Source organism: Macadamia integrifolia, unplaced genomic scaffold (assembly GCF_013358625.1).
Source record: "Macadamia integrifolia cultivar HAES 741 unplaced genomic scaffold, SCU_Mint_v3 scaffold69, whole genome shotgun sequence".
Classification (NCBI taxonomy): Eukaryota; Viridiplantae; Streptophyta; class Magnoliopsida; order Proteales; family Proteaceae; genus Macadamia; species Macadamia integrifolia.
Genome location: NW_024870513.1, coordinates 732,661 through 756,974, shown reverse-complemented (window position 1 = coordinate 756,974; position 24,314 = coordinate 732,661). Strand labels below are relative to the sequence as shown.

General features: G+C 37.5%; 2 protein-coding genes across 2 annotated transcripts; both read right to left on the bottom strand.

Annotated features, from left to right (window-relative positions):
• Nucleotides 1–3,008: 3,008 nt before the first annotated feature.
• Nucleotides 3,009–4,039, bottom strand: LOC122069700 (heavy metal-associated isoprenylated plant protein 30). The gene is made up of 2 exons (XM_042633772.1): nt 3,707–4,039; nt 3,009–3,610 (listed from the first exon to the last, which is right to left on the bottom strand). Exons 1-2 carry the CDS (start codon nt 3,834–3,836, stop codon nt 3,312–3,314), a joined length of 429 nt encoding a protein of 142 aa, XP_042489706.1. The 5' UTR covers nt 3,837–4,039; the 3' UTR covers nt 3,009–3,311.
• Nucleotides 4,040–7,699: 3,660 nt separating this feature from the next.
• On the bottom strand, nt 7,700–9,938 carry LOC122069697 (heavy metal-associated isoprenylated plant protein 9). The gene is made up of 5 exons (XM_042633768.1): nt 9,600–9,938; nt 9,302–9,497; nt 8,979–9,151; nt 8,751–8,841; nt 7,700–8,546 (listed from the first exon to the last, which is right to left on the bottom strand). Exons 1-5 carry the CDS (start codon nt 9,618–9,620, stop codon nt 7,951–7,953), a joined length of 1,077 nt encoding a protein of 358 aa, XP_042489702.1. The 5' UTR covers nt 9,621–9,938; the 3' UTR covers nt 7,700–7,950.
• Nucleotides 9,939–24,314: the final 14,376 nt, after the last annotated feature.

Genomic DNA, 24,314 nt, shown 5'->3' with positions numbered 1-24,314 from the left:
GCGTCGCGAAGACAGCAACGAACTTAGGTCGTCGTTTCTAGTGTTGTCCTAAATCCAATGGGGTATAATTATTTTATTTTATTTTTTAATCAGCATACTATTTGACCTATATTATCTGAATATATTTCAAAACTAAATTGATGAGTACTTGCAGCCCCTTGATCGATGTTGCAAATTTTTTCGATGGATTTATGGAGACATCAATTTGACAAGTGCACAGTCTTCCGATTGTGAACAAGCAATTCAATGGTTGGAGCTCAGCCTTCTCCATCAGCACCTTCCTCTGATTTTGTGAAAGGTTGTTTGGAAAGAGCAATCAAAGGTGAAGAGGAGAAGTCTAGAGTACTGAAAAACGAAATGGATGTGTCTGAGGAAAAGCGAAGGATATATACTGATATCCTAGAGGCCATTAATAACATAGACATAAATAAAGGTGGTAGTTAGAGGGTAATGACCAACTATTGGAAACTTGTAAGACATATGGCATAAACATGGGAATATTTGCATTTTAATCTACTATTATTGGTTGACATATAATGTTTCGTAACATAATGATGTAAGTTCGAGATAAGGAAATTGGTAGTTGTAGGTATGATTAAAATGAAGGGTCATGAGTTTCTGAAGAAAGTAAGGCTCCGTTTGGTAACGTTCTAAAAAAACGTTTCTGGAGTTTTTTCGTTCTATTGAAACGAAAAAACAGAATCTTTTGTTTGGTCCATTTCTGTTTTTCTAAAACAAAAAGTGAAAAAAAAAAAAAAAAAAAAACGAGATTAGACGGAACTCCATTCCCAGTTCCGTTCCATTTTACAAAAAAAAAAAAAAAATCTCGATTAAAATCTGATATTTTGAAACACCATTTTTTCGTTTAAAAACTGCGTTTTGACACAGAAACTGAAATTTTCATTTTTGACACGAAACGGCGTTTCTGGAACAGAAACGATACCAAACGGGCCCTAACAATAGTGGATTTATGCCCATTAAAATTTCTTATAAACATCATATTCTGTCCAAAATGTTCCCAGAAATAAAATTTATCAAACACCTTCTTACCCGTTTCTGTTTCCAGAAATAAGAATTATCAAACACCCTTCTTACCTGTTTCTGTTTCCAGAAACAACAATTTCTGTTTCTGCCGTTTCTTAAAACAGAAACAGCAGAAGCGTTATCAAACGTGCCCTTAGTGAATAGGTTAAACTTTTCCTAAAGCAGAGATGAGATTAGAGATGAAAAAGACACTAGCATTAGTAGAAGATCATCGATCATATACTTTCTTGCCTTAGCAACCATTGAGGAAGATAAACTCATAGCAATAACAGACGATCTTGAGGCAGAAAAAGCACCTATTGTTAACAAAACGGAGTCTCAAAAGCCCATTTATTGCACTAGTTTAAAAAAAATTATCGAATTTCCAGACGCTTACACTTTGACACTTTCCCCAAAAGAGATCCGAATCCCAACACCTATAGTTCATTGGCAAAGCTATTTCTTTTCTATTAATATTTTCCAACCAGTTATTCGTGAACCTTTAAAAATCCACATTTTATTCTCAATTTCTCAAATTGATTTTATTTGGTTTGAATTCTGGCAGAGTTATTCATGAATTTGTTAACAGATGGCAAAGACGCAATCAAAAAGGCAGGGATGAGTAGCATTAGGGTAAAATCTGAGAATTTGTCAAAGCCAACCCGATTCTTTGGGTCACTGGAACTTGTATATATACAACCAAATGACTCTAAGCTTGACGTGTCGAGGGCCCAGACTGGTTCATACTTTGGGCGGGCTGGAGCTTGAACAGAAGGCTCAAAGTCAAAGCTCAGAAAGGCCTAGCAAAAGTCCTTTATAGGCTTATACGTTGTTTTTGTAGGCCCATTCTAAAAAACACTGCGCTTACAACTAATCTTTTGAAGAAAATTAAGTTATATGTGTTTACCTCCAATAGTAGACAAAATTGCTAGCACAATTTTTTTTTTGTTTTTTTTGGGGAGGGGGGGTTGGGTGGGGTGGGGTTGTTGGGGGTTAATACTCCTATTGTTAAGAAAGATGAGGGGCGCTACCATGAAAAATAAGGAGGTGCTACAATAATATCCCCTCACTATAAGTGTTTTTTCCCTTATCCGTGGTAAGATTCATTAATGTGTATTACATCATGGGGCCAATAGGAGAGGGATGATATATGGGGTGATAATTTCATCACCCCGAGTGTGAGAATGCAAACACATTCAGGCATCCAATAAAGATGGCAGATGAGGTGATCATTTCAGCACCCCAAGTGCTGAGAGTGCATGCACATCTAGCCTTCCACGCATCTAATAGGGATAGGGTGACATATGATCCGATGCAAAAAAAAATATAATAATAATAATAATAATAATAAATGAAAAAAAATAAAATAAAATAAAAGAAAGAAAGAAAAGAAGAGAAGACATGACCCGATGAACCCAATGTAAATTCATGCTAAATTAGCCAGTTACAAATTAGTATCAAAACCTACTATTGTAAGGGGTGGAATTAGCGTTCCAAGTGGTGTGTGGGTTTGTCCTGGGCCTAGGGCCCTAAGCCTTTAAAACTAACGATTGGGCTCAGTCTCCCCGCAGACCAAAAATAATTTTCCTTGATTATAGATAGTTGTTGCCCAGTGACATGGAGGGAGTTTGGATATGTTGCACGTATCCTCACTTGGATGTATATAAGGATTCGACACTTTATTTTCATACATCCCTCTTCGATTGAATCCAGATTGTTCTTTTTACGTGCCTGGCCCAAACAACATTTAGAATACATTTTCTTTCTTTTTGTAATTAATGGATTCTAAATGCTCGGATTAGGGTTGAACGAAAACAGTCTCGTATGTGAATCTGATCTGATATCTTTTCACTATTATAATGACATAAATTAGGATAAGTGTTGGATCCCCACATGTATAAATAGTTGTGGGAAGGTACAATGGAGAATGCTTAGACAAGAGTCGTCTCTATCGGAAGAAAAATTAATGGAAGCGAGAATTTAAATTTAGAGTAAAAATGTTTATTTTTCTACATATTAGTAGTAATTAATTTGTAGATAATTCTAGTGTTTTCGGATTCTCAGTACTCTGCATGCAGATGGAATCTGGAAATCTAAAATACTTAGAATCTAATCTAGTCTAAGCTAATAATAATGAAAGTGACAGAAGGATTGAGAAGGAAGAAGGGAATCGAGGAGGGTGCACTTGGAGGGTTGGTCAATCTACTCATGACTCCATCGGTGGTTGATCGTCGTCCTGATGATATTCATATGTATATATATATTAATCCAGGCCCAGGCAGCCACTACTAGTGCTTACGATGGTAGGATCTTAGTAAGTCAGCCTTGTTCTTCTTCCATGTTCTCCAGTGGAGACTCAGAGAGCAGAGCTTGTTAGGGATGACGCTCATGATCGCAGCGTGGTTGTGGCGGTGGGCAGGAGGTGGGGGAGAAGAAGATGTGGTGTGTTCATCATCGTTATGGTCGATGTCCCAGAAACGAGCTTCCTTTCTTTTTCTCCTGATGGTGGCTAGCACATCGTATTTGTTGCAGATACCCCACACTGTCACCTTTTGTAGTTTGTAATCCACTGTTACCGAATATATCCCTGCAGATCCAAGTGCAAAATTAGTAATAGCTTGTAAGAAGACTTAACAACTAACTATTAAGGGAAATTAACCTCATTAACGGTTGTTCTACATACCTCTGAAATGGGACAAGGCCTTCTTTATTTTTCTGCCGCAACCGTAAGAGTATAGAGGCACCATCATTTCTACGTGCTGTGGCTCCACATTCTTGCAACCCGGCACAATTTGCAGGTCGTTATTCGCCATTGATGATCAATTAATTACTTAATTGAGCTCTTAATACTCTTCCAAACTTAAATAATATTTCAAGGATATATAGGAATGGGATTGAGATTGAACAAGGAAATTAATAAGGTTCGTCACCAGCTTATTGCATACATGCATGCCTTATTCTACTTACTACGTACCCAAGAGGTATGATGGTGGTTGCTGCATGCATAAATGGTGGTCAGTCGTGTGGATATTTATAGACTGCTACTACTCGATCCCCTAAGAGACAGGCAAACTATAGATACAACAATTAATTAAGGGTTTTTTTTTTTTTCTCAATTAGAAAGTAGCTTGATCCAAAACCAATGGATATACCTATAACGTAGAACTAGTCATATGGGTGGATCATTAATTGTATAATTTAGTCGCGGGAATTGGGTGAAAGTAAAGTAAGAAATGGAAAAAGAAAAGGGAGAAAGAAGAAGGGTGACTCAATCTGCCTATGTATTTTGTCAAGTAATTTGTCCTATGAGTCATCATCTTCATATCATATCAATCAGCACACGTACTATATATTCAAATTTTCCGTCGCTGCTTTTGTGCTTTTTGAAAATGTTGGTGGGCGACTGAGCCTAGGAGGCCAGGACTGACTGAGAGAGACTTGAGGAGACCAAGCTACCCTTGGTAGCAAGGTTTGGGATTTGAAGGGGAGGGGTTGGAATTCTTCGTAAGCAAGGATTTCTTAATTTCCTATTCTTTATTAAAAAACAGAAGAGTACTGCGAAGACTGAATGAATTAGAGTGGGGGAGTGCGTGGGGATGACTGGAAGTCTGGAACAAATGCAAGTATGTGTCACCATATCTACGTACCATAAAAACTATATCCAGAACTTAAATTAAAACTCTATAAAGCGAGAACAATCTTGTGGGCGCGGGGGACTTTTTTGTTTGGTACTTTGGAGGAGGAGAGAGAGAGAGATGAGAATCTTTTTCTTTCTCGTCGTCGTCATCGGTGTTATCAATTCATTCTCATTTTCCATTAGGAAAAAAAAGGATTCATTCTCATTGATTGATTGATTCATGTTCATGGGGTTGGTAGTTTTGTTGGTTGTAGACTACTGATAAGGCTCCCATGTGATGTTCAAATTGTTTATTATTCTTTTACTTCTACAAATATATGAAGAACATTATAATTTCCCATTTTGCGAAAGACGGAAAAGAAAGGTTAAAAGTTATCCCCACGACTCCAATATCGGATGTTGCAGAAGGGTTCTGATTCTCATGAAAAGCGTCTAACTAATTAACCAATTAACTAAATTAATAAAATACTACTTCTCTTAGAATCTCGAAACTCAGAACGATCCATGTTCGGAGAATAGAGAAGCAATCTCAAAGTTAGTCTATTTATTTATTTAATTTTTTTTTTGGTATATATATATATAGAAAAAAGGTTGGGTATGCCGCCGATATCAAGTATGCTAGCACCCATTGTGTCTATCTTTCTCTTCCCTTTTTCTGAAATGACCCTCATATCCTTCCTGAATGATACTCCATCATGTGTTCCTATTGGTGCTATCCGCTAACACGCGGCATACCTATCCCTCTCCCATATATATATCTATATATATATATATATATATATATTCGAGTAAGCAAAACCATCTCAAAGTTGGAAGACGTAAATACAAGAAAATGAATTGTTTATGAATCGCTTAAGGTTAGTCATTTAGGCTTCGCCTTTTAAAAAGTGAGATAAAAGAGATAACTTCCCCGCCATTACATTTTCCTTCTTAAAAGAAAGTTTCTTAACTCAATCCCAAAGGAGTTCTCAAATCTAAATCAAAGGGCACTGCACAACGTCAACAACAGATGATTTCTTTCCTCCACCCCGAACAAAATCAATGTGAGTTTATTTCATGTAGGTGAAATGATCCTTTTAAGTTATGTATGATAAATGATCCTTAACTAACAAATAGATAAAGAGAGTTTGAATCCTTTGAACGTAGATATAAGGATCTGACCCAACGAAATAATAATTATCTCTTACAATTCCTGTTATTTAAAATAAAAATTAGAAGAAAATTTTCTTTTCAAATGTGGAGGAGAAAGGAGAAAAGAGAAAAGAGAAAAGAGAAGACGAAAAACTATTGTTTAGGTGATGGGGTGGGTGTACACTGCCACCGTCTCTACATGTCTATGCGAGATGCTGTCTGCGGGCGGATAAAAAGCGAAGCGACGAAATAGACATGGCCACGCCACTGCCACGTTAAAATGTGGAGGGCCCAGACCAACTTTGAGGCGGCACTAGCCCCACCACCGCCCACTTCTCATTCCCACCAGATGCTGCAGCCGTGCCCGTCTACCAACAAGGCATGTCTGCTGAAGGTAAGGGCCCACCATGTGCTCCACCACGTCGTCCTCTCTCTCTCTCTCTCTCTCTCGCTCACACTCACTTGGGGGGGCGAGGTTTCGATTGAAGGAAACGAGGAGGCCGGACTCCATCTCTTTCTACTGTTTTTGGGTGAAAGCCTTACCGACTTTGATCTTTTATGTTGGTAGTAACCTCATCCAAATGTGTAACAGTATATACATTCAAAGTATACTTCCTACTCCCTTTAATCCTCTCATCTTATCCATGCATGGACTTTATATGGTAGATTACTTCTAAATCTTTACAAAAAGAGAAAATGGATAAAATTTTCCACCATCAGGCGGCCGTTGAGGTTCATCATTCTATCAAATTATAATTTCAGATCATGATTACTATTTAGAAGTACACTTAAGAGAGAGAGAGAGAGAGAGTTCCAACCACAATTAAAAAATTGGATCAAATTAGTATTGACTGAGATTAATCCTTGATCTTTATCAATTTGATACTAGTTTGTTAGAGAAATTTTATAAGGGTAAAATAATCTAAAAATTATTTATTTCTTAATATAGGAAAATTCGTCCTATTTTTTAACCAAATCAATATTGTTTGAGATGGATCTTGAGTTTTAAAATCTTGATTTGAAAATTTATCTATACTAACTTCATTGAATAAAAAATTTAATTAAAAAAAGAAAAAGTGCATAACATACGTATATCTATTCTATTTCTATAGACAGCTAGTTTTCTACATACACCCACCATTTTTGATGATGATAATGACACTATAGTGTTAGGAATTTAGGTAGAACTCATCTATAAAAGCTAGTTATTAAGGAGAAAGTGTCCAAGTACTTATAACTTTACACATTGGGCTACTTATTTTTTATGTAAAATTATATTTTTTTTTTGGTAAGGATTTAAAATTGTATTACTCCTCTCATCAGCGTAAAACCCCAACACATGAAGTTTGAGGAATGGAAAACTTCGATTTTTAAACTTTAGCTTTTTCTTCCAAATGGACTAATTAGGTGATTGAGCTAGATTCAATTCCATAGTACGTTGCTCATGTGACTTGTCAGGGCTATTAGGCAGACCAGAAGAAAATGATTGGGACCACGCTCTTGTATCTTATTACCCAAACTGATATATGATGGAATTGGAATGAATTCCTTATTTCCCTTTTGCCCCACGATATCGCTTTCTTCAGCTTCTTCCTTTTTCCTTTCGTGTGAATAAATTTGATATTATCTACCACGAAAGGAATTTAGTAATAATTTGTATACCCACCAGATTTGCTTGTTGGAACTAATGTTTTGACCCGTAAAAAGTATCTACACCAGTGCTCAACCCACTATTTCCCCATTCTCTTAGGTAAACTACTTAAAGAATGAATCAAGAGAGACGTTCAGGTTTGCACTTTCTTCCATTTCTTTTTAATAAATTTGATATTATTCATAAAAAAAATATTAAAAATAAGTAAATAAAAAAGAAATCAATGGACAAGAACGCTAGGCGCATATATATATATATAAACAGAGCTTTCAATACATCAGTACATGTTTTATTTGATTTTAAATAAGAAGAAAGAAAAATCTGATTTCAGAACACATTTTATGATAGTAATTAACTATAATTTATTATTGGCTCAGCCGCTCAGTACATATAATATAACAAATTTACATATTCGATTTTTTTTTTAATTCAAGGAAATATTACTCTGCTGCCACCGACCGACGGGAGAGAGAGAGAGAGAGAGAGAGAGAGAGAGAGATCTGATGAGTCATGAGATGCAACAAGCGTTGGGATTTTCATCGCTGAAGAGCTGAGGGGGTGGGACCCGCTCCATGACGTAGAGAGGAGGGTAGTAGTACTGATACATCCTCCTCCTCATCTCCTCGGCGGCGGCTACAGCAGCCGCGTTAATCTTGTAGTGGTAGTATTCATCCTCGACTTCCCATTCCTTCTTCCCGGGTGCTAGGTTCGTGGTGGTGGCGGTGGCCTCTTCTTTCTCCTTCCCGTCCTTGCTTTCCTCCTTTTTCTCATTCCCTCCCTCTTCTCCTCCTTTCTCCTTCTTCGTATCTGCTTCCGATGATGCTGCTTTGTCTCCTTCCCCCTCCTTCTTCTCTGCTGCGTTCTCTTGCTTCTGATCATTATTATCGTTCTTCTTGGCTGCTTCCTCTTCAGTCGGCTTTTCTCCAGCATTGCTGTCTTCCTTCTTCTCTGCGACTGTAGTGACGGGCTCCGGATCCGGTTGTGGGACAATCCGCGCCTGCTTCTTTGTCCTTCTGTACACATAGTCCACCAGACGGTTGGCGTCCATGGTTCCCGTTACCTTCACTTTTCCACTCGCCAGCTCTGTCTCCGCCGTTTGGATTCCTGCATTCATTATTTCATCACTCACTCAATTCCATATTCCATGATCGATGCATGAGAGCTAGAGAAGATCTCAGTCCGATCGCTATCAAATATACCAATATTCTCTCCTCTCCAATCATATTAATGTGGGACCCGAACACATGGGAGGACACTGTCAGATATGACTAATTAATACTTACTAACTATATAGTATATGGTATATACCTCTCATCTTGAGTATTTTGGTCTTGAGCTGCTCAGCGCAAGCCTCACAATGCATGTTCACGTTCAGTTCCACTGTCGTTAGTCCACTCACCTGATTACAAGACCACCAAAATTAAGACAAATCAGAATTTCAATTCTCCCAAAAAATTAATATATTCCCTATTATTTATTATTAGAAAAAAAAAAAAAAAAAACAATGGAAGATTGATGGAAAGGTAATTAAAAGACCTGTGAAGTGACAACTTGTGGTAGGGGTTCTCCCTCAGCTGAAGGTAATGGAGATAAGATTTTGGGTTTTCTCTTGGTCTTTTTCTGTATTCTCGTGCATAGAGCTTGAGGTTCCACTATTCCCTTTATGGTTATATGATTTTGTGCCATGTCTATCACAACTTCTTCAACTCCTGTTAAACATCCAATATTAATTACCAAACAATTTATCACTACTTAATTGATACTAATTAATCATGCACTTAATTAAATGTGCTGCTTGTGTCTCTGTGTGTTAGAGAGAGAGAGAGAGAGAGAGAGAGAGAAAGAGAGAGAGACCGAACCTCTGGCTTTCATTAGGGACCTCTCAATCTTCTTTGCACATCCTACGCAATGCAAATCAACAAACAGGACAACCGGAGACGATGGCTTTGGCTCTTCCTTCTTCTCTTCCGGACTTTCCTCTTTCTTTTCTTCCTTTTTCTCTTCTGCCTTATCTTCTTTCTTCTCTTCTGCCTTGCTTTCTGTCTTGGGCTCCTCCTGAGCAATTAAAAATTGGTAAAAGGAGAAGAACAGAGAAATGAAACGGAAAAACGGTACGTGCAGGGAAAATAAATGATTACATATCAGAAATGGGAATACCTTCTTAGCTTCTTCACCCATTGGCCCGATCAAGCACCAGTTGCAGTGAGGTAGAGAAACCAACCCAAATCCACTCAAGCACTTTAATTAAAGTTATAAAAGGAGAAGCAGAAAGGGAGGGGGAAAAGGCAAAGCAAGAAAAGAGACAGGGAGACCCAACAAAGGAGAGTGAGTGTTAATCTATGCAAGTGAAGAGCACTGGCCGGTACTGTCCGGTATTAGTTTTGTTAATGCCAAACTAATAAAGTATTATCTCTATGCTTCCAAAGCACATGCAGAGAGGTGGGGGAGAACCGATGGAAGGGAGGCTACGCAGATTTATAGGGAGTTGATATAAGGGACTGGGAGAGGATGGATGGGGAAAGAGGGAAGAATTAAGGGTTTTGTTGGCAAAGGCATATTTTCATTATTTTATGTTATTTTTATGCTTTAAATTTTATAGGGTAGGGTGCCAAGCTTAGATGTTTATGGAAGCGTGAGGAGTTGTGAAAGTTAAATTGGTGATATGCTATTTCTCGGTTGAATTACTATTTGTAAATACGCAAATCCAAAATGATACAAATGGAAATCACAAACAATTAATCATACAATTTAATAATTTATTTATGATTGTTGGTAGAAAACAATCTAAGAATTATGTAGTTTGGTAAGATTGTCTATATCTATGGTTAGATGAGACTTACTGCATTATCAATGAAGAACATAATTACACTGGTAGTCTTCATGTCTCTCTCATAGTATTGTAGAGAATGAATTCTTGCTATACATATTTATAGCCAGACCTACATGGTCACAAATTACCAAAATATCGATGCAGCCCTAAAAAATTAGGATGATCTTATTAGATTCAAGCTCAAGGGCTTTTAACGATCCTTTGAAATCAGCTCACAAATCTCTCTCTCTCATGATTTTAGGCTATCTTTGGTATCATTTATGCTTTTGTTTATGTCCTATTTTAAAAAATTATTAATGACAACCATTTTCAATATATACATATATATATATATATATATTTTTTGAAAATTGCTTAGTATCCATGTCTAATAGAGTATGGAATGAGAATTTATTTGGTAACTATCTAGGTGTAAATAGTTTTTATATCATTTTTTGAACTAAGTTTTTATATCAATGACCCAAACTATGGAAAGTTACCATTAAATTTAGCCTTCTATATGGTTTAAGTTGTGGTTGAAGGGATTCCCCTTTCGCTATCGTTTCTTTCATGAGATCATAATAGAGTATTATGTTACAACTATTTTTTTTTTTTTTTTCCTATTTAAGTTGGAAGGAATAATGGTTAGTTCACTAACTACTTGTGAGTATTTATGGATCATAAAAGAATGGATGAAGTTAGAGTTGAAAGCATAAACAATGTTCTAACAAGTTGTATGTGGACTTCTTCAATTAAGCCAAAGATGCCATGCTTCGTCTTTGAAAAATTAAATGATTTTTTTTTATCTATTTTCTCTATTAAATTTTTCTCCTTTATTCCTTGTGAGTAAGTTGTAGGATGCACTAACGAAGTGCAATAAAAATATATAGAGAAAGATAGAGAGGTCATTTTTGATATATTCTATGTATTATATTATAGGAAAAGTGTTTCCTGCGAAGGAGTGCAGTTCATGTGCATGTGCAAAGACCAATAGAAATGCACGATAAAGTATCCATAGAAAAGTTATTTTCCCTTTCATAGATGTGCACCAATCATTTTGCCCTCGACCATGACCACGACCACGACCACGCTCCCCTAGAAAACATTTTACCATTATTATATGATATATTCCCAATGCCACATGGTGCTCACTTTTCTTCCCGATGGATGGATCGATCCATCGGTGGTGCAAAGGGCAAAAGGTATTTTACAGTTGCACTGATTAAAGTCCTCAAATAGACAGCAGGTCCGTCCGACAGATGAGTTGGTGGACGCGTGGAGGTGACTCAACATATATGTATTTATATATGATTCGAAGAAAGGTACACACAAACCACCGACCCAATCCATGCACCTCCCTCATCATTCTTATATTACTAACCCTACCAATACAAATACGTACATATATAATAGAGAAACAAAATCAAGAAAGATTGATTTCTCCTTACTTATGAGTCATTTCGTGACTTTGTTGATTTCCCAGTCCTAATTTCCTCCACCACATCACGAAGCACCTATTTGTGTTGCTATACATACATCACCCCTCTCTCTCTCTCTCTCTTATATTCGGATTTAGGGATACCTTCCTTCATCAGAAAACAACGCCCAACCAAAACGAAAAAACAAGTATTAACAACTCCGCCCCCTTCAAAATTTGAAGAACGGGATAACCCAAAACCGAACTTTAAGTAGTCGATCTCATTTCTTTGGGTAGTCTCACCACTCTGATGACCTTTTCCTAGTCATGGAAAAGGTCATAAAGGCGTCGCAGACTCACTTAGACATTTTGGGTCATTGGATGGATGGGTGGGTGGGGCGGTTAAAGCATCTTTGACTCCTAGCTTACTTAAAAATTAATTATTGTCTAGTGTCTTCTAACTTGAAATAAAAAAAGAAAAAAGAAGGCATTTTAGAACAAAATCTGGAAGGAATGGAATATGGAGTTGGATCCTTTCTACATCTATATTTCCCATTTCTAGCATTAATTAGCTTTCCTTGTTTTCTTGATTGAAGAAAAAGAATGGACAATATCCATCCATCAAGATACCTGACCATTGTTTATTTATCCAGCTACTTTTACTCTCATTTCTACTAATATAACACTTGCATGAATTCTTATAGTCATTCTTGGAATTTGAGGCCTATCATATCCTTTGATGCATATATAGTTACTTCTACACAGCTACCTTACCTGCCTTGGATTTGCCCAAGTCATCATGTAGGTTCCATATTCCATAAAATAAATAAATACACATTACGTTATCCCCACTCAATCCTTCTCTGTTTTGGAGGGTCAAAACTGAAAAATGGAAATAAATGTGGAAGCTTAACAAGAAGAGGGACCTGCGATCCGAACACTTTTATATCCTCGAATACGCCATGTTCATTTTCAATTAAAATGAAAAAGCTACTTCAACTAAAAGTAATTAAAGTGGATTCTGAAGAAAAAACATGGCAATGCCACCAACATCTATCTATCTATCGATGATCAATAACAGTAATATTAGAGTGAATAGTTACAAGAGGTGTGTTTGAGTGTGATTGTGGAATTTGTAAAGATCCTAACCAAGTTTTCACTAAGTTGGTATGGGAGCGGTACGTGGAGCTAGACTCCAAACCTTAGTTACTCAATCCTTCTCATCAAGTTCTAATGTTTGAAAGCACGCTCTAAATAAAGCCCCTCTCCATTGGATGGGAATATGTTTGGAGAGATGATTTTGACTGGTCCAAATAAATTCTCTACATGAAAATGTTATTGGATGAAACCTGGTATTTTTGTTGTTCACTATCTTACATAGACATGTTTTGGAAATGTTTTTGATTTCTGGGTTATATTTAATTTTGATGCTCTCGCGCTTTCACTCTCACACCTGCTCTCTGCTTTTGCTCTGCATTTTGGTCACTTACCTCTAGTCTCTACATCCAATGCACGAAACAAAGGATTCCATCTTCAAAACTTTCTCCCTTATAAAATGATGTTGCACCTCAGCATGTTTTGTCCTGGCATAAAATACACGATTTTCAGCAAGCTTAATTGCACTTCACTGTCACAATATTAGCTTATTGGGTAATCCACAGACTGATGAAGCTCCTTAAGCAATCTTACTAACCACGTGCTTTCTTGTGCAACCATTGCTGCTGCTCGATACTCAGCCTCTGTGGTTGATAAAGACATAGTGGGTTATCTTTTGTTGCACCATTAAACAACTCCTGAACCAAGGCTAAAGAGATAGCCTGTTGTAGACCTCCTTGTACCACTCATTTTGAAATCTTCGCCCTTTTTATACATTATACCAAAACCAGTGGTACCTTTTATATATATATATATATATATATATAGATATATATACTTCAAAATTCGTTGAGCAGCTTCAAGGTGAGATTTCTTTGGAGCTTGCATGAACATGCTTGCTACACTACCCACTTGAGCAATATCAGGCCGAGTTAGTGTCAAATATATTAAACTCCCAATCAATTGTCTATACCTTGTTGGATCCTTGATGTCTCCCTCCTAATCCACATAAAGCTTGGCATCTTTCATGTCAAAACGATTCAATACCTTCTCAGTGTACTTTGTTGAGATAGCCACAGCTTCCCTGCTTTTCTATCTCTCTTGATCTCCATACCAAGGATCTTCCTTGCTGCCTCCAAATCTTTCATCTCAAATTCAGAACTTAATTGTTCCTTCAACCTATTGACCTCATTCCTATCTTTTGCTACAATCAACATATCATCAACATAAAGCAACAAATATATGAATGACCCATCAGAGAGCTTTCTGAAATAAACACAACAGCCATATTGACACCTGGAGTATCCAAAACTAGCCATGACTGAATCAAACCTTTTATACCACTGTCTAGGAGACTGTTTCAAACCATATAGGGACTTCTTCAACAGGCATACATGGTCCTCCTTACCTTCAATAACAAACCCTTCAGGTTGATGCATATAAATATGTTCTTCTAGTTCACCATGCAAGAATGTTGTTTTCACATCAAGTTGCTCCAACTCCAAATCATGCATAGAAACTAAAGCAAGTAGGACACGAATAGAACTATGCTTAACAACAGGTGAGAAAACATCATTAAAATCAATTTCTTGTACCTGACTATAGCCCTTTGCAACCAAACGTGCCTTGTACCTAGCATCTTCAACACCTGAGGCAGATTCCTTCTTCTTGAAGACCCATTTGCAACCAACAATTTTCTTCCCTGTTCTCGGCTTCACAAGCTCCCAAGTCTGATTTTTATGAAGAGATTCCATCTCCTCATTCATGGTAATCAACCATTTTGTAGAATCAATTGAAGCAATAGCTTCAGAATATATTACAGGCTCATTATTTTCAATTGTATCTGCAACAGACAATGCATAAGCAACAAATTCAGCATGCCCATACTTTTGTGGTTGTCTAATATTCCTCCTTGGTCTATCATTGGCAATGTTGTACCGCTCTTCTTCTTGATTCTCTTGAGCATCATCTTCTTTAGTAAAAGTAGGAAGATGGACTAAAGTAGATTGTGCTTTGTTTGAAGATGAACCACCAATTTTAAACTCCACCTTCTCTCTAGATTTTTCTTGACTTTCATCACAATGAATATAAATTTCTTTCCTAGGATGCAACATAGCAGATTCATCAAAAGTAACATCTCTGATAATAAGAAATTTTGGAGACTTTGGATCATGACACCACAACCTGTATCCTTTCACTCTAGATCCATACCCAAGAAAAATGCATTTCTTAGCCCTAGGTTCCAACTTCCCTTCATTTACATGTGTATAAGCAGGACATCCAAATACTTTTAAATTTGAGTAGTCTGCAGGTTTACCTGACCAAACTTCTTCTGGAGTCTTGCACTCAATAGCTGTACAAGGAGATCGATTCACCAACAAGGTTGTTGTGTTAACTGCTTCTGCTCAGAACTCCTTGCCCAATCCTGCATTTGAGAACATACACCTCGCCTTTTCTAACAAGGTTCTATTCATACGCTCTGCCACTCCATTCTACTGGGGTGTTTTAATAACTGTATGGTGTCTTGCAATACCTTCATTTTTGCAGAACTCATTAAAGTCACCTTCACAAAACTCTAGGCCATTATCGGTTCTCAACCTTTTAATTTGTTTCCCGGTCTGCTTCTCAAGTAAATTCTTTCACTGTTTGAAAGTGACAAATACTTCATTTTTGTGCTTCAAGAAATAGACCCAAACCTTCCTAGAGAAATCGTCAATGAAAGTAAGCAAGTATCTTGCACCAGCCCCCTCTGAAGCAACCCTGGAGGGCCCCCATAGGTCTGAATGAATATAGTCCAAAGTTCCCTTGGTCCTGTGAATAGCAGTACTGAAACTAACTCTTTTCTGCTTCCCAAACACACAATGCTCACAGAACTCCATTGTTCTTGTACTCTGACCACACAACAAGCCCCTTTTACTTAATGATGCCATCCCTCTTTCACTCATATGGCCTAACCTCATGTGCCATAAATTTATGACATCTGATTCAGATATAGATGATGAAGTTGCTGCAACAGACCCAGTGACTATAGTACCCTGCAACACATACAAACTGCCAACCTTGATTCCTTTCATCAATAAGAGAACACCCTTGCTGATCTTCATGACTCCACCGTTAGCTGTATACTTGCACCCATTTGAATCAAGGGTGCCTAAACTGATGAGATTCTTCTTCAAATCAAGGACATGCTTGACATTAGACAAGGTTCTGACAGTGCCATCATACATCTTGATATTGATCGTTCCCATTCCAATAGTCTTACAAGAAGCATTATTTTTCATCAACACAACTTCACCTCGAATTGATTCATATGTGGAGAACCATTCACGATTGAGACACATGGTAGGAACAACCAGAGTCAAGAATCCATTCATCCTGTGATCTAACTTTATCATCAGTCACCAAAAGCATATCAGACTCACTCTCATCTTCAGCAATACTAGCTTCTGCAGAATCATCTCTTTTCTATTGATTTTGAGCACCACCACCTGCCTTCTGCTTATTTAAAAGCTTATAGCATTCAGATTTAATATGCCCCTTTTTCTTACAGTAATTGCAGGTTAAAGTCTTGTGCTTAGATTTTGATCTAGCCTTCTTTTTGTCACCATCTGAACCCCTTTCATTTGTTCTCCCTCTAGCTACCAAACCAACACCATCAGATTTATTGGTAGATGTCAACTCATCATCAATCTTCTGATTACTTTGCAGATTCGTTTTGACATCCTCAATAGAGATTGTCTCTCTACCATAAATCATGGTATCCCTAAAATGCTTATAAGATGGAGGCAGAGAACATAACAATAATAGAGCCAAATCTTCATCGCCTATTTTGACATCTATCATTTTCAAATCAGTAACAATAGAATTGAACTCAGATATGTGGGATTTAATAGAAGTACCTTCACCCATATGAAGGGTATATAGTTGTTGCTTCAATCTCAACCTATTGGTGAGGGATTTGGTGAAGTAGAGGTTTTCTAACTTCACCCATAACTCTGCAGTCGTTTTCTCTGAGAGAACTTCCTGTAGAACATCATTCGAAAGACACAACTGAATAGCTGAAAGGGCTTTATCATCCAAATCATTTCAATCATCATTGGACATAGTTGCAGGTTTTTTCGTCTTCCCAAATAAGGTTTTCTTCAAACCCTACTGTGTGAGAACAACCATCATTCGAACCTGCCATAAACTAAAACTGATGTTGCCGTCAAACCTATCAATATCGTATTTCGTTGAAGCCATGGATCGAAGTAACCCAAAGCTCTGATACCAATTTGTTAGATCAAACACCAAGAAACACGAATAATAAAGAGACAATAGATCCGTACGACAGAGATTTAACGATGTTCACACACCAGGGTGGTATGCTACGTCCTCGGGCGAAGAAGAAGATGATTCACTATACAAAAGAGAAATTACACCCTAGCAGTGGCGAGGAAAAACTCGCCCTGAAAACCCTAGCTACGTGAAAACCCTGGAATTCAATGACTTTCTCAACAAGCAATAGTACATTATATATACTCCAAATCCCGGGTCGACCCATCGGGTCGCGGTCGATCCGGTCGAACCATACCCCCCACACCCTCATACGACATCAGTGATGGGCTCTGGGCTTGGGCCTATCGGCCCAACCCCTCTGCTTCCATCACAGATCTCAGAAAATTTTTCATTTGGGTCGCCACCAAAATATGTCGGATCATGTCAATCTTCAAAACGGTTTAAGAATTCGAGACAAACTTAACATGAAATCAAGCCAAGTCTCAGTTGGGGTAACCGATTTGTGACATAAATGGCAGTGCTCATACATTTTGCCCAAAATCTGGTTGGAGAATTTTTGAAATGCAGCATGCTCCTTACCGCCTTGGCAAGGTGTCGATTCTTTCGTTCACACACCCCATTTTGTTGGGGTGTGTTGGGACAAGTAAGCTGCCTAGAAATTTTTTTTTTTTTTCAGATATGATGAAAATTCAGTAGAGGTGTATTCACCCCCATTATCTGATCTCAAGTATTTTATTTTGCACTTTGAGACTAGCTTCTACTTGATTATGGAATTCTACAAACTTGTCAAACACTTCAAATTTATTTTTGATAAAATAGGCCCAAACATACCTAGAAAAATCATCAATGAATGTTACCATATATGACTTGCCTGCAACAGATTTTGTCTTGAATTTGCCAAACACGTCCCAATGAACTAGCTCCAACGGCTTCGTTGTTTGAAACTTTGATTCAGCATATGGCAATTGATGTGCTTTGCCATATTGACAACCTGGGCATACTACATCAGCACGTACTTCTAGATTTTGAAGTCCTCTCACTAGCATCCTTTGCATCATTACTTTGATTTTGATGAAACTTACATGGGCGAGCCTTGCATGCCAAAGATCAGGTGTTTCATGCTTCCCGATTCTATCAACATAAGCTTCTTGAGCTGTCATAACATAGACAAAATCACACCTTCTTCCCTGCATACAAGGATCACCTGTAATTTGCACAGTTTCATAGACCTTCACATCATCTGGTCCAAATACCACGTACCCTCTTGATTTGGTTAATTGCAAAATTGATAGGAAACTTTTTTTTTCATGTCTGGGACATGGTACACATCTTTTAGCACAAGATCTTCCTTACATGAAGTTGAAGTGCAAGTTACGCTACCAATATGAGCTATAAGAATTAAGTTTGGCATTATTTGCAGTAACCACAATTCTTTTTCCTTTGTAATCAATTTTGCTCAAGAATTTTCTTTCATCTCCAGTCATATGGTTTGAGCATCCGGAATCGATGATCCACTCTTTGGAGTATGCTGAACTTTTCAGCTTGCTTGCTTCTTCAAGCCAATAATGGCCTCTTCATCAACTGTTGAGAATGCGACATCAAATTGATGTTCAGGAAGTAAGAATTCTTCCCATTCTTAATCTTCAGACCTGTACATAGTCAACTCATCTTCGACAATAGAGATGAATGCTCCCTATTCATTTTCACTGTCATCATTAGAGTTAGAAACATTTGAAATAGCATTATTACATTCTTTTATTTTCTTCTTTGGTGAGCGACAGTCTCTGGAAAAATGACCGACTTTACCATAGTTGTAGCAAGTCACTTTACTTTTGAAATTGGAATATTGTTTTTCTGATTCTTGACCCTTTAAAGCTTTCCCTACTTGGGAACTCCCTTGACTCTGCTTGTTTTTGTTCTTTGATTTACTCTCTCGGCTAGTGAACAGAGCTTCTTCATTATCTTTAACAAATAATTCAGCCATTTGTTTGGCCAAGCTCTCTTGATTTGCTAGAAAACTTTTTAATTCAAGCACAGTTGGTTGAGTAGGCCATCCTTGAATAGCAGTCACAAAAGCATTATACTCTAGCTTCAAACCTCGGATGATGATTCGTCGTTGCCGAGCCTCTGAGATTTTTGATTCCTCATCGAGTTGGGAAATCTTCTGACAAATCATTTTAACTTTCATAAAATAATTTGAGATATTCAGATTACCTTAATTTATCAACCTGATCTCATTGTCTAACATCTGTAGCCGAGCTCCATTTTTTTTTTCAAAAACAGAGTAGCAAAAGCATCTCATGCCTCTTGGGAGTTCTTGCATCACAGATATAATCAAGTAAATCCTTCTGTTTGGTAGCCTTAAGCACGAACAGAGCTTTTCCAGCCTTAATCTTCCACTTTCGGGTTGCCTCAGCATTTTCTAGCCCACCATTTGGTGGAGTTGTATCGGCTCCATTTACGACTTCCCACAGATCTTGCCCTTGGAGATATGACTCCAAGCATGATTTCTAATCAATGTAATTGGTGTGAATTAACTTCTCAATTGCACCAAGAAAATTGAAAAGCTCCATTCTTGATTGCGAGGATATGATCAAATAACTACTACCATAGTGAGTGAAACGCTCCAACAGTCAGATATTTTGGCTCTAATACCAAATTGTTAAAAAAATAGGCCAATAAGAGCAACACAGCCAAGCTTCTTTCACTAGATAACAAAGACGTCTACAGTATATTACTTGATAATTTAAAAATAAAACTGAACTTACAATTTATAGACTTCTAACTAAACTAGTTTCCTAGATAAAAGCAACAACTTCTTAAGTATAGCAATAGCTAACCCCTTCCTACAAAACAGGTCTTCAGATGACCATTCCTTATTTTGTGCATTGACTTAGTCTCTTCACAACGGATCTCCTCAATTGTTGACTTAGTCTTCTTCACAACGGATCTCCTCAATAGCAGCATATGGTTGGCGCATCTTAACACTTTGCAAATCAAATGCTTATCTAATTCTAAAGTCAAACTGGCAGTCCTCATATCTTACTTTTTCAAATCCCAAATCGATACTCATCATGATCAAACTATCATGATGTAATTTTGATTTAATCCAATTTAGAGTACATAATAACTAATTAAATTGATCAAATATTTTCCAAATGCAAAGTTGCAAGACATTATTCTACACCACTCTTTTGACTTCAACACCAGCATTTTTTAAAAATTGATTTCCACTATTTTTCCATCCAAATTATTTTTATTCCTATTATACCAAAGTTTGTAGTCATCAAACTTCTTAATTTTCTTACCCTTTCACTTAGTCTCTTGCATATAAATTATGATAACTCTTCTTTTTCTTCCCATTATATCTATATTATAAACTCTTTGATTCCCGTTAAAAGTTTTTTTTTTCTAAGATGATAACTTAATCCTATGCTTTTGGACTAGTTTCTTTATCCTAGTCTTCTATGATGCGAGAATCCTTGTAGACTTGCTAATTAATTGTCTAATTATTTTTCTTTCGCTTGAAATTTGGTGAGATCTAGCGCTCCTAAAGTATCTTGATTTAGGTTAGTGTAGTATAGCTCATCCATCCTAAGGTATTCCTTTGTTGCATTTAGATCTATGTCCAATAATCAATTTTCACTCTGGAGTTTCTTCTACAAAGAAATTTTTCTATCCCAAATTGTTATCATTGTTGAAACTCCTTTGAAAGTGTGAACAATTTATTCTTCTCCTACCCGTACCTATCTGGAAAGGTATCCTTGGAAATTTATGATCTTTTCGTATAGTTATCATTCCTTTTGACAGAGAAAGGATGTGGATTTCGAAAATCTTCAGCTACCAAACTCACCAAGACACCATTTGTAAGTTGTCTTTTTTTTTTTTTTTCCTCTCTCTATCAGAAGAAAGAAATTTCATTACATATAAATAAAATCAAAGTTGTTATAGACATAGTCCTTAGATGTTGCAACCTAAGAAGCAACCGATTTAAGGACGTACATAGGATAAGTGTTGGATGTTTTAAGTACAAAATCTGGAGCAAACAAGAGTTTCTCCATTTCAATTCTACTAGTTATCGTGGACCATGACCACATCAAAAAATGGTTAGGGTTCATTAGCTTTGCAAAATCGAGCACGTCACACCAAATCTCCTTAACTGCCCATCCCCGTTGTAGAGCCTCTGCTAACCCAACTAAGGTTCCCTTCGCGACCGCTTCAGAAGCCTCTCTTGTCAACAAATAATGAGCAACAAGGAATAAGCATTCATTATCATTAAAAATAGCCGAAGCCCACCCCGCAATTCCATTTGTAAGCTGTCTTTTAATGCAGTCAACAATTGTGTTATTTTCCATTATATTGGTAGAAAACAATGTTGCGTTCAAGAATGTCTCAACAAAAAGTTGAAAACAGTAAAATCTAGGGGCCCATTTGATAACGTTTTTACCGTTTCTGTTTCAAGAAACGGCAGAAGCATAAATTTTCATTTCTAGAAACAGAAACGGAATTGAAGGTGTTTGATAAGTCATGTTTTTAGAAGTCGATAGTAACCAATGAAAGAATGGCCACAAGTCGTTTCCAGAAACGGCGAAACAAGTTGAACTTGTTTCGCCTAGGTCGTTTCTTGAACCATAAATAAGTAAAAATTTCTATTTCTATTTCTGAAAATAAGTGAAACAAAACAGTTTTATCAAATGCTTTTTACTCCGTTTCTGTTGTTTCTGGAAACAGAAACGGTAGAAACGCATTTCTTGAAATGTTATCAAACGGGCCCTAGGATCCATACTAGATGGATTAGCTAAAGTTTTTACTATTCTAATCGCCGACTTGATGCATCAACACCCTATTCTATTAGACCATGGGACTTGACAATATAAAACACCAATGGAGTTAAATGAATATAGCTCCATCTACTATATAGCTTTTACTGTAAGGTTGAAAAATGGATGGAAGGATGTGATGTCCTAGGAGCAGTGCTAGTTGCCAGGAGGTTAGAGGAGGGCTAAAAAAAAGAGGAACTAAGGTGATGCACCCACAACCACTGAACCAAAGCATTAGGAGTTTGTGAGCAGAGAACGAGAGGCACTAGCACTAGCACCACCACCAAAAATAACATCAAACTAAGTCTTATCCAACTTAATGGGGTCGGGCCTTAGGGGTTTCAATCGGTCAGGGAGGGCTGGTCTTGGTCGGGCCTAACTAGGTTTCAGCAATTGAAAGCCTTGCATTGTGAACGCTCGTTTAAGTAAATGGGCCTAGTTTTGGGGGGCATGGTACGATTTATGATTGGGTCGGTCGGTGTCGGGTTTTAAGCGGGCTATCTTAAACGGGTCTTAACTGGGCCTTAATTGGGCTACGGATCTATTTAAGTCTAGATGGGCTCTAAACAAACTTTAAACGGGACTACCCTAAAAAAATTTTCTTAAGTGGGTTGAAGGTCCAGAAATATGTGTCGCAAATCTTTAATAAATAAGAGAAATAATATGAGAATATGGTTGTTCTTACAAAATCTAAAACGAGATTATGACCGTTACAACTTACAAAACAAAGTTTAATTAAATCAAATCTTACTCCAAAGCATAGGGTAAGAAAGCTAAATTAGTTTCTTACTAGTAGTGGAAAAATAAAATTTGTATGTAATATTAAAGTGGGTCAGGCTACAATGAGTCGGATCAAACTGGGTGTATAAACGTGTCTGTTCGGTAGGGCACTTGGCGGGCTAGCTACCTGCACCGTGAACGCCCGTTCAAGCCTGACACATTTATTAAACAGGTTGGGCTGTAAATGTGTCGGGCTCGGTCGGGCCTACTGGTGCCGACTCAAAATTAACACACATAGGGTTGGCTACATGGGTCCAAACAAAACAAAGTATAGAAAACAGAGGTCTAAATAGAAAAATGGGAACAACAAATGAGAAAATAGGGATATGACATGAGATGAGAAATAAAAAATGAACAAAGACAAATGAGAGATGATTAGAGAATGATGAAAAAAAAAATGAAAGGTGAAAGCAAGAGGAAAGAAGCACAACTTAACAAATCAGGAGAATCTCAGCTAAATGGGATCTACTACATGGATCCTATCTCTTTAATAGGCTCTATCCGAGGTTATACTTGGTAAAAGACCCCAACTATCCATGTCATTTCTCACATCATCTCCTACAGTCTTTTTAGGCCTGCCATCGCTCTTTTAGTTCCTTCAATTAAAATCATATCACTCATTTTTACTCGGACATCCCTAGGCCTTCCTTGAATATGGTCATACCATTTCAAATGATTTTCTTGAAGCTTGTCATTGATCGAGGAAACTCTCAGATCAGTTCTAATATGATCATTCCTTTATCATTTCTAGTTTTTTTGTACATCCATCTTAACATCCTAATCTCTACTAGATATAGCTTCGTAATATAACACTTTTTAACTGTCCAACATTCTGCCCTATACATCATAGCCGATCATACAACAGTTCTATAGAACTTTCATTTGATCTTTAATGGGAACGCTAGTTGCATAGTACTCGGATCCCACTGACACATGGAGGAAATGAATCCAATGACTGTAAATAAAGAATAATGGTTTTACCAACTTAACCCATCACTCCCAATTTCCACCCATACCCCACACCCTAACCCGCTGCAACTCCTGACTCTCTCTCTCCTAGACGGTCGTAGACACAGAAGAACAAAAAATCGACCGGAACCAAAGCTTTCAGTTCATGAATTTTCATAGAAGAAGATGCAAAAAAGTAAGGCAAAGGAAACTAACAAGGGTGAGTTTAGATTGATTCGTCATTCATCATAGCATGTATGTAATGCATCAGAAGAGATCTGAAGTTCAGATTGAGAATCTGAAGCTAACATCGGAAAAGAAAGCTGCAGCATCTCTTCCGATTTCAACCCAACACGGCCTCTCCTCCCAATCTACCAGAAACACCTCCACCATCAATTCCACACCACCCAGTCCTCCTCCAAATCCAAATCTAAAACTCCTTTTCTTTCTCTTCCTCATCTTCCTCCCCATTATACAATCCTCAATCTTCAATATCAGTAACCCCACCGTCACAATCTCCATCACCGACTGTTGCAACCAACACCACAACATCATCTACAACAAATCAAAATCAAATTCAAGTCAATGCAATTGCGAACCCATTGTCAAGCAAGACCCTTCTCGCCAATGAGAGCCACCGTTGAAGAACACTGCCCAGATTATGTTCACCGCACCAGCGGAACCAGGGGTTGCAGCGGCGCCTTCCTCTGCTTTTTTGGGATGGA

Coding starts and splice junctions, on each gene's coding strand:
- LOC122069697 (XM_042633768.1), bottom strand. CDS start 9,620: ATGGGTGAAGAAGCTAAGAAG. Junction 9,152..9,301: donor GTCCCTAATGAAAGCCAGAG/GTTCGGTCTCTC, acceptor GATGTTTAACAG/GAGTTGAAGAAGTTGTGATA. Junction 8,842..8,978: donor CACAAGTTGTCACTTCACAG/GTCTTTTAATTA, acceptor TCTTGTAATCAG/GTGAGTGGACTAACGACAGT.
- LOC122069700 (XM_042633772.1), bottom strand. CDS start 3,836: ATGGCGAATAACGACCTGCAAATTGTGCCGGGTTGCAAGAATGTGGAG. Junction 3,611..3,706: donor GGCCTTGTCCCATTTCAGAG/GTATGTAGAACA, acceptor TTGGATCTGCAG/GGATATATTCGGTAACAGTG.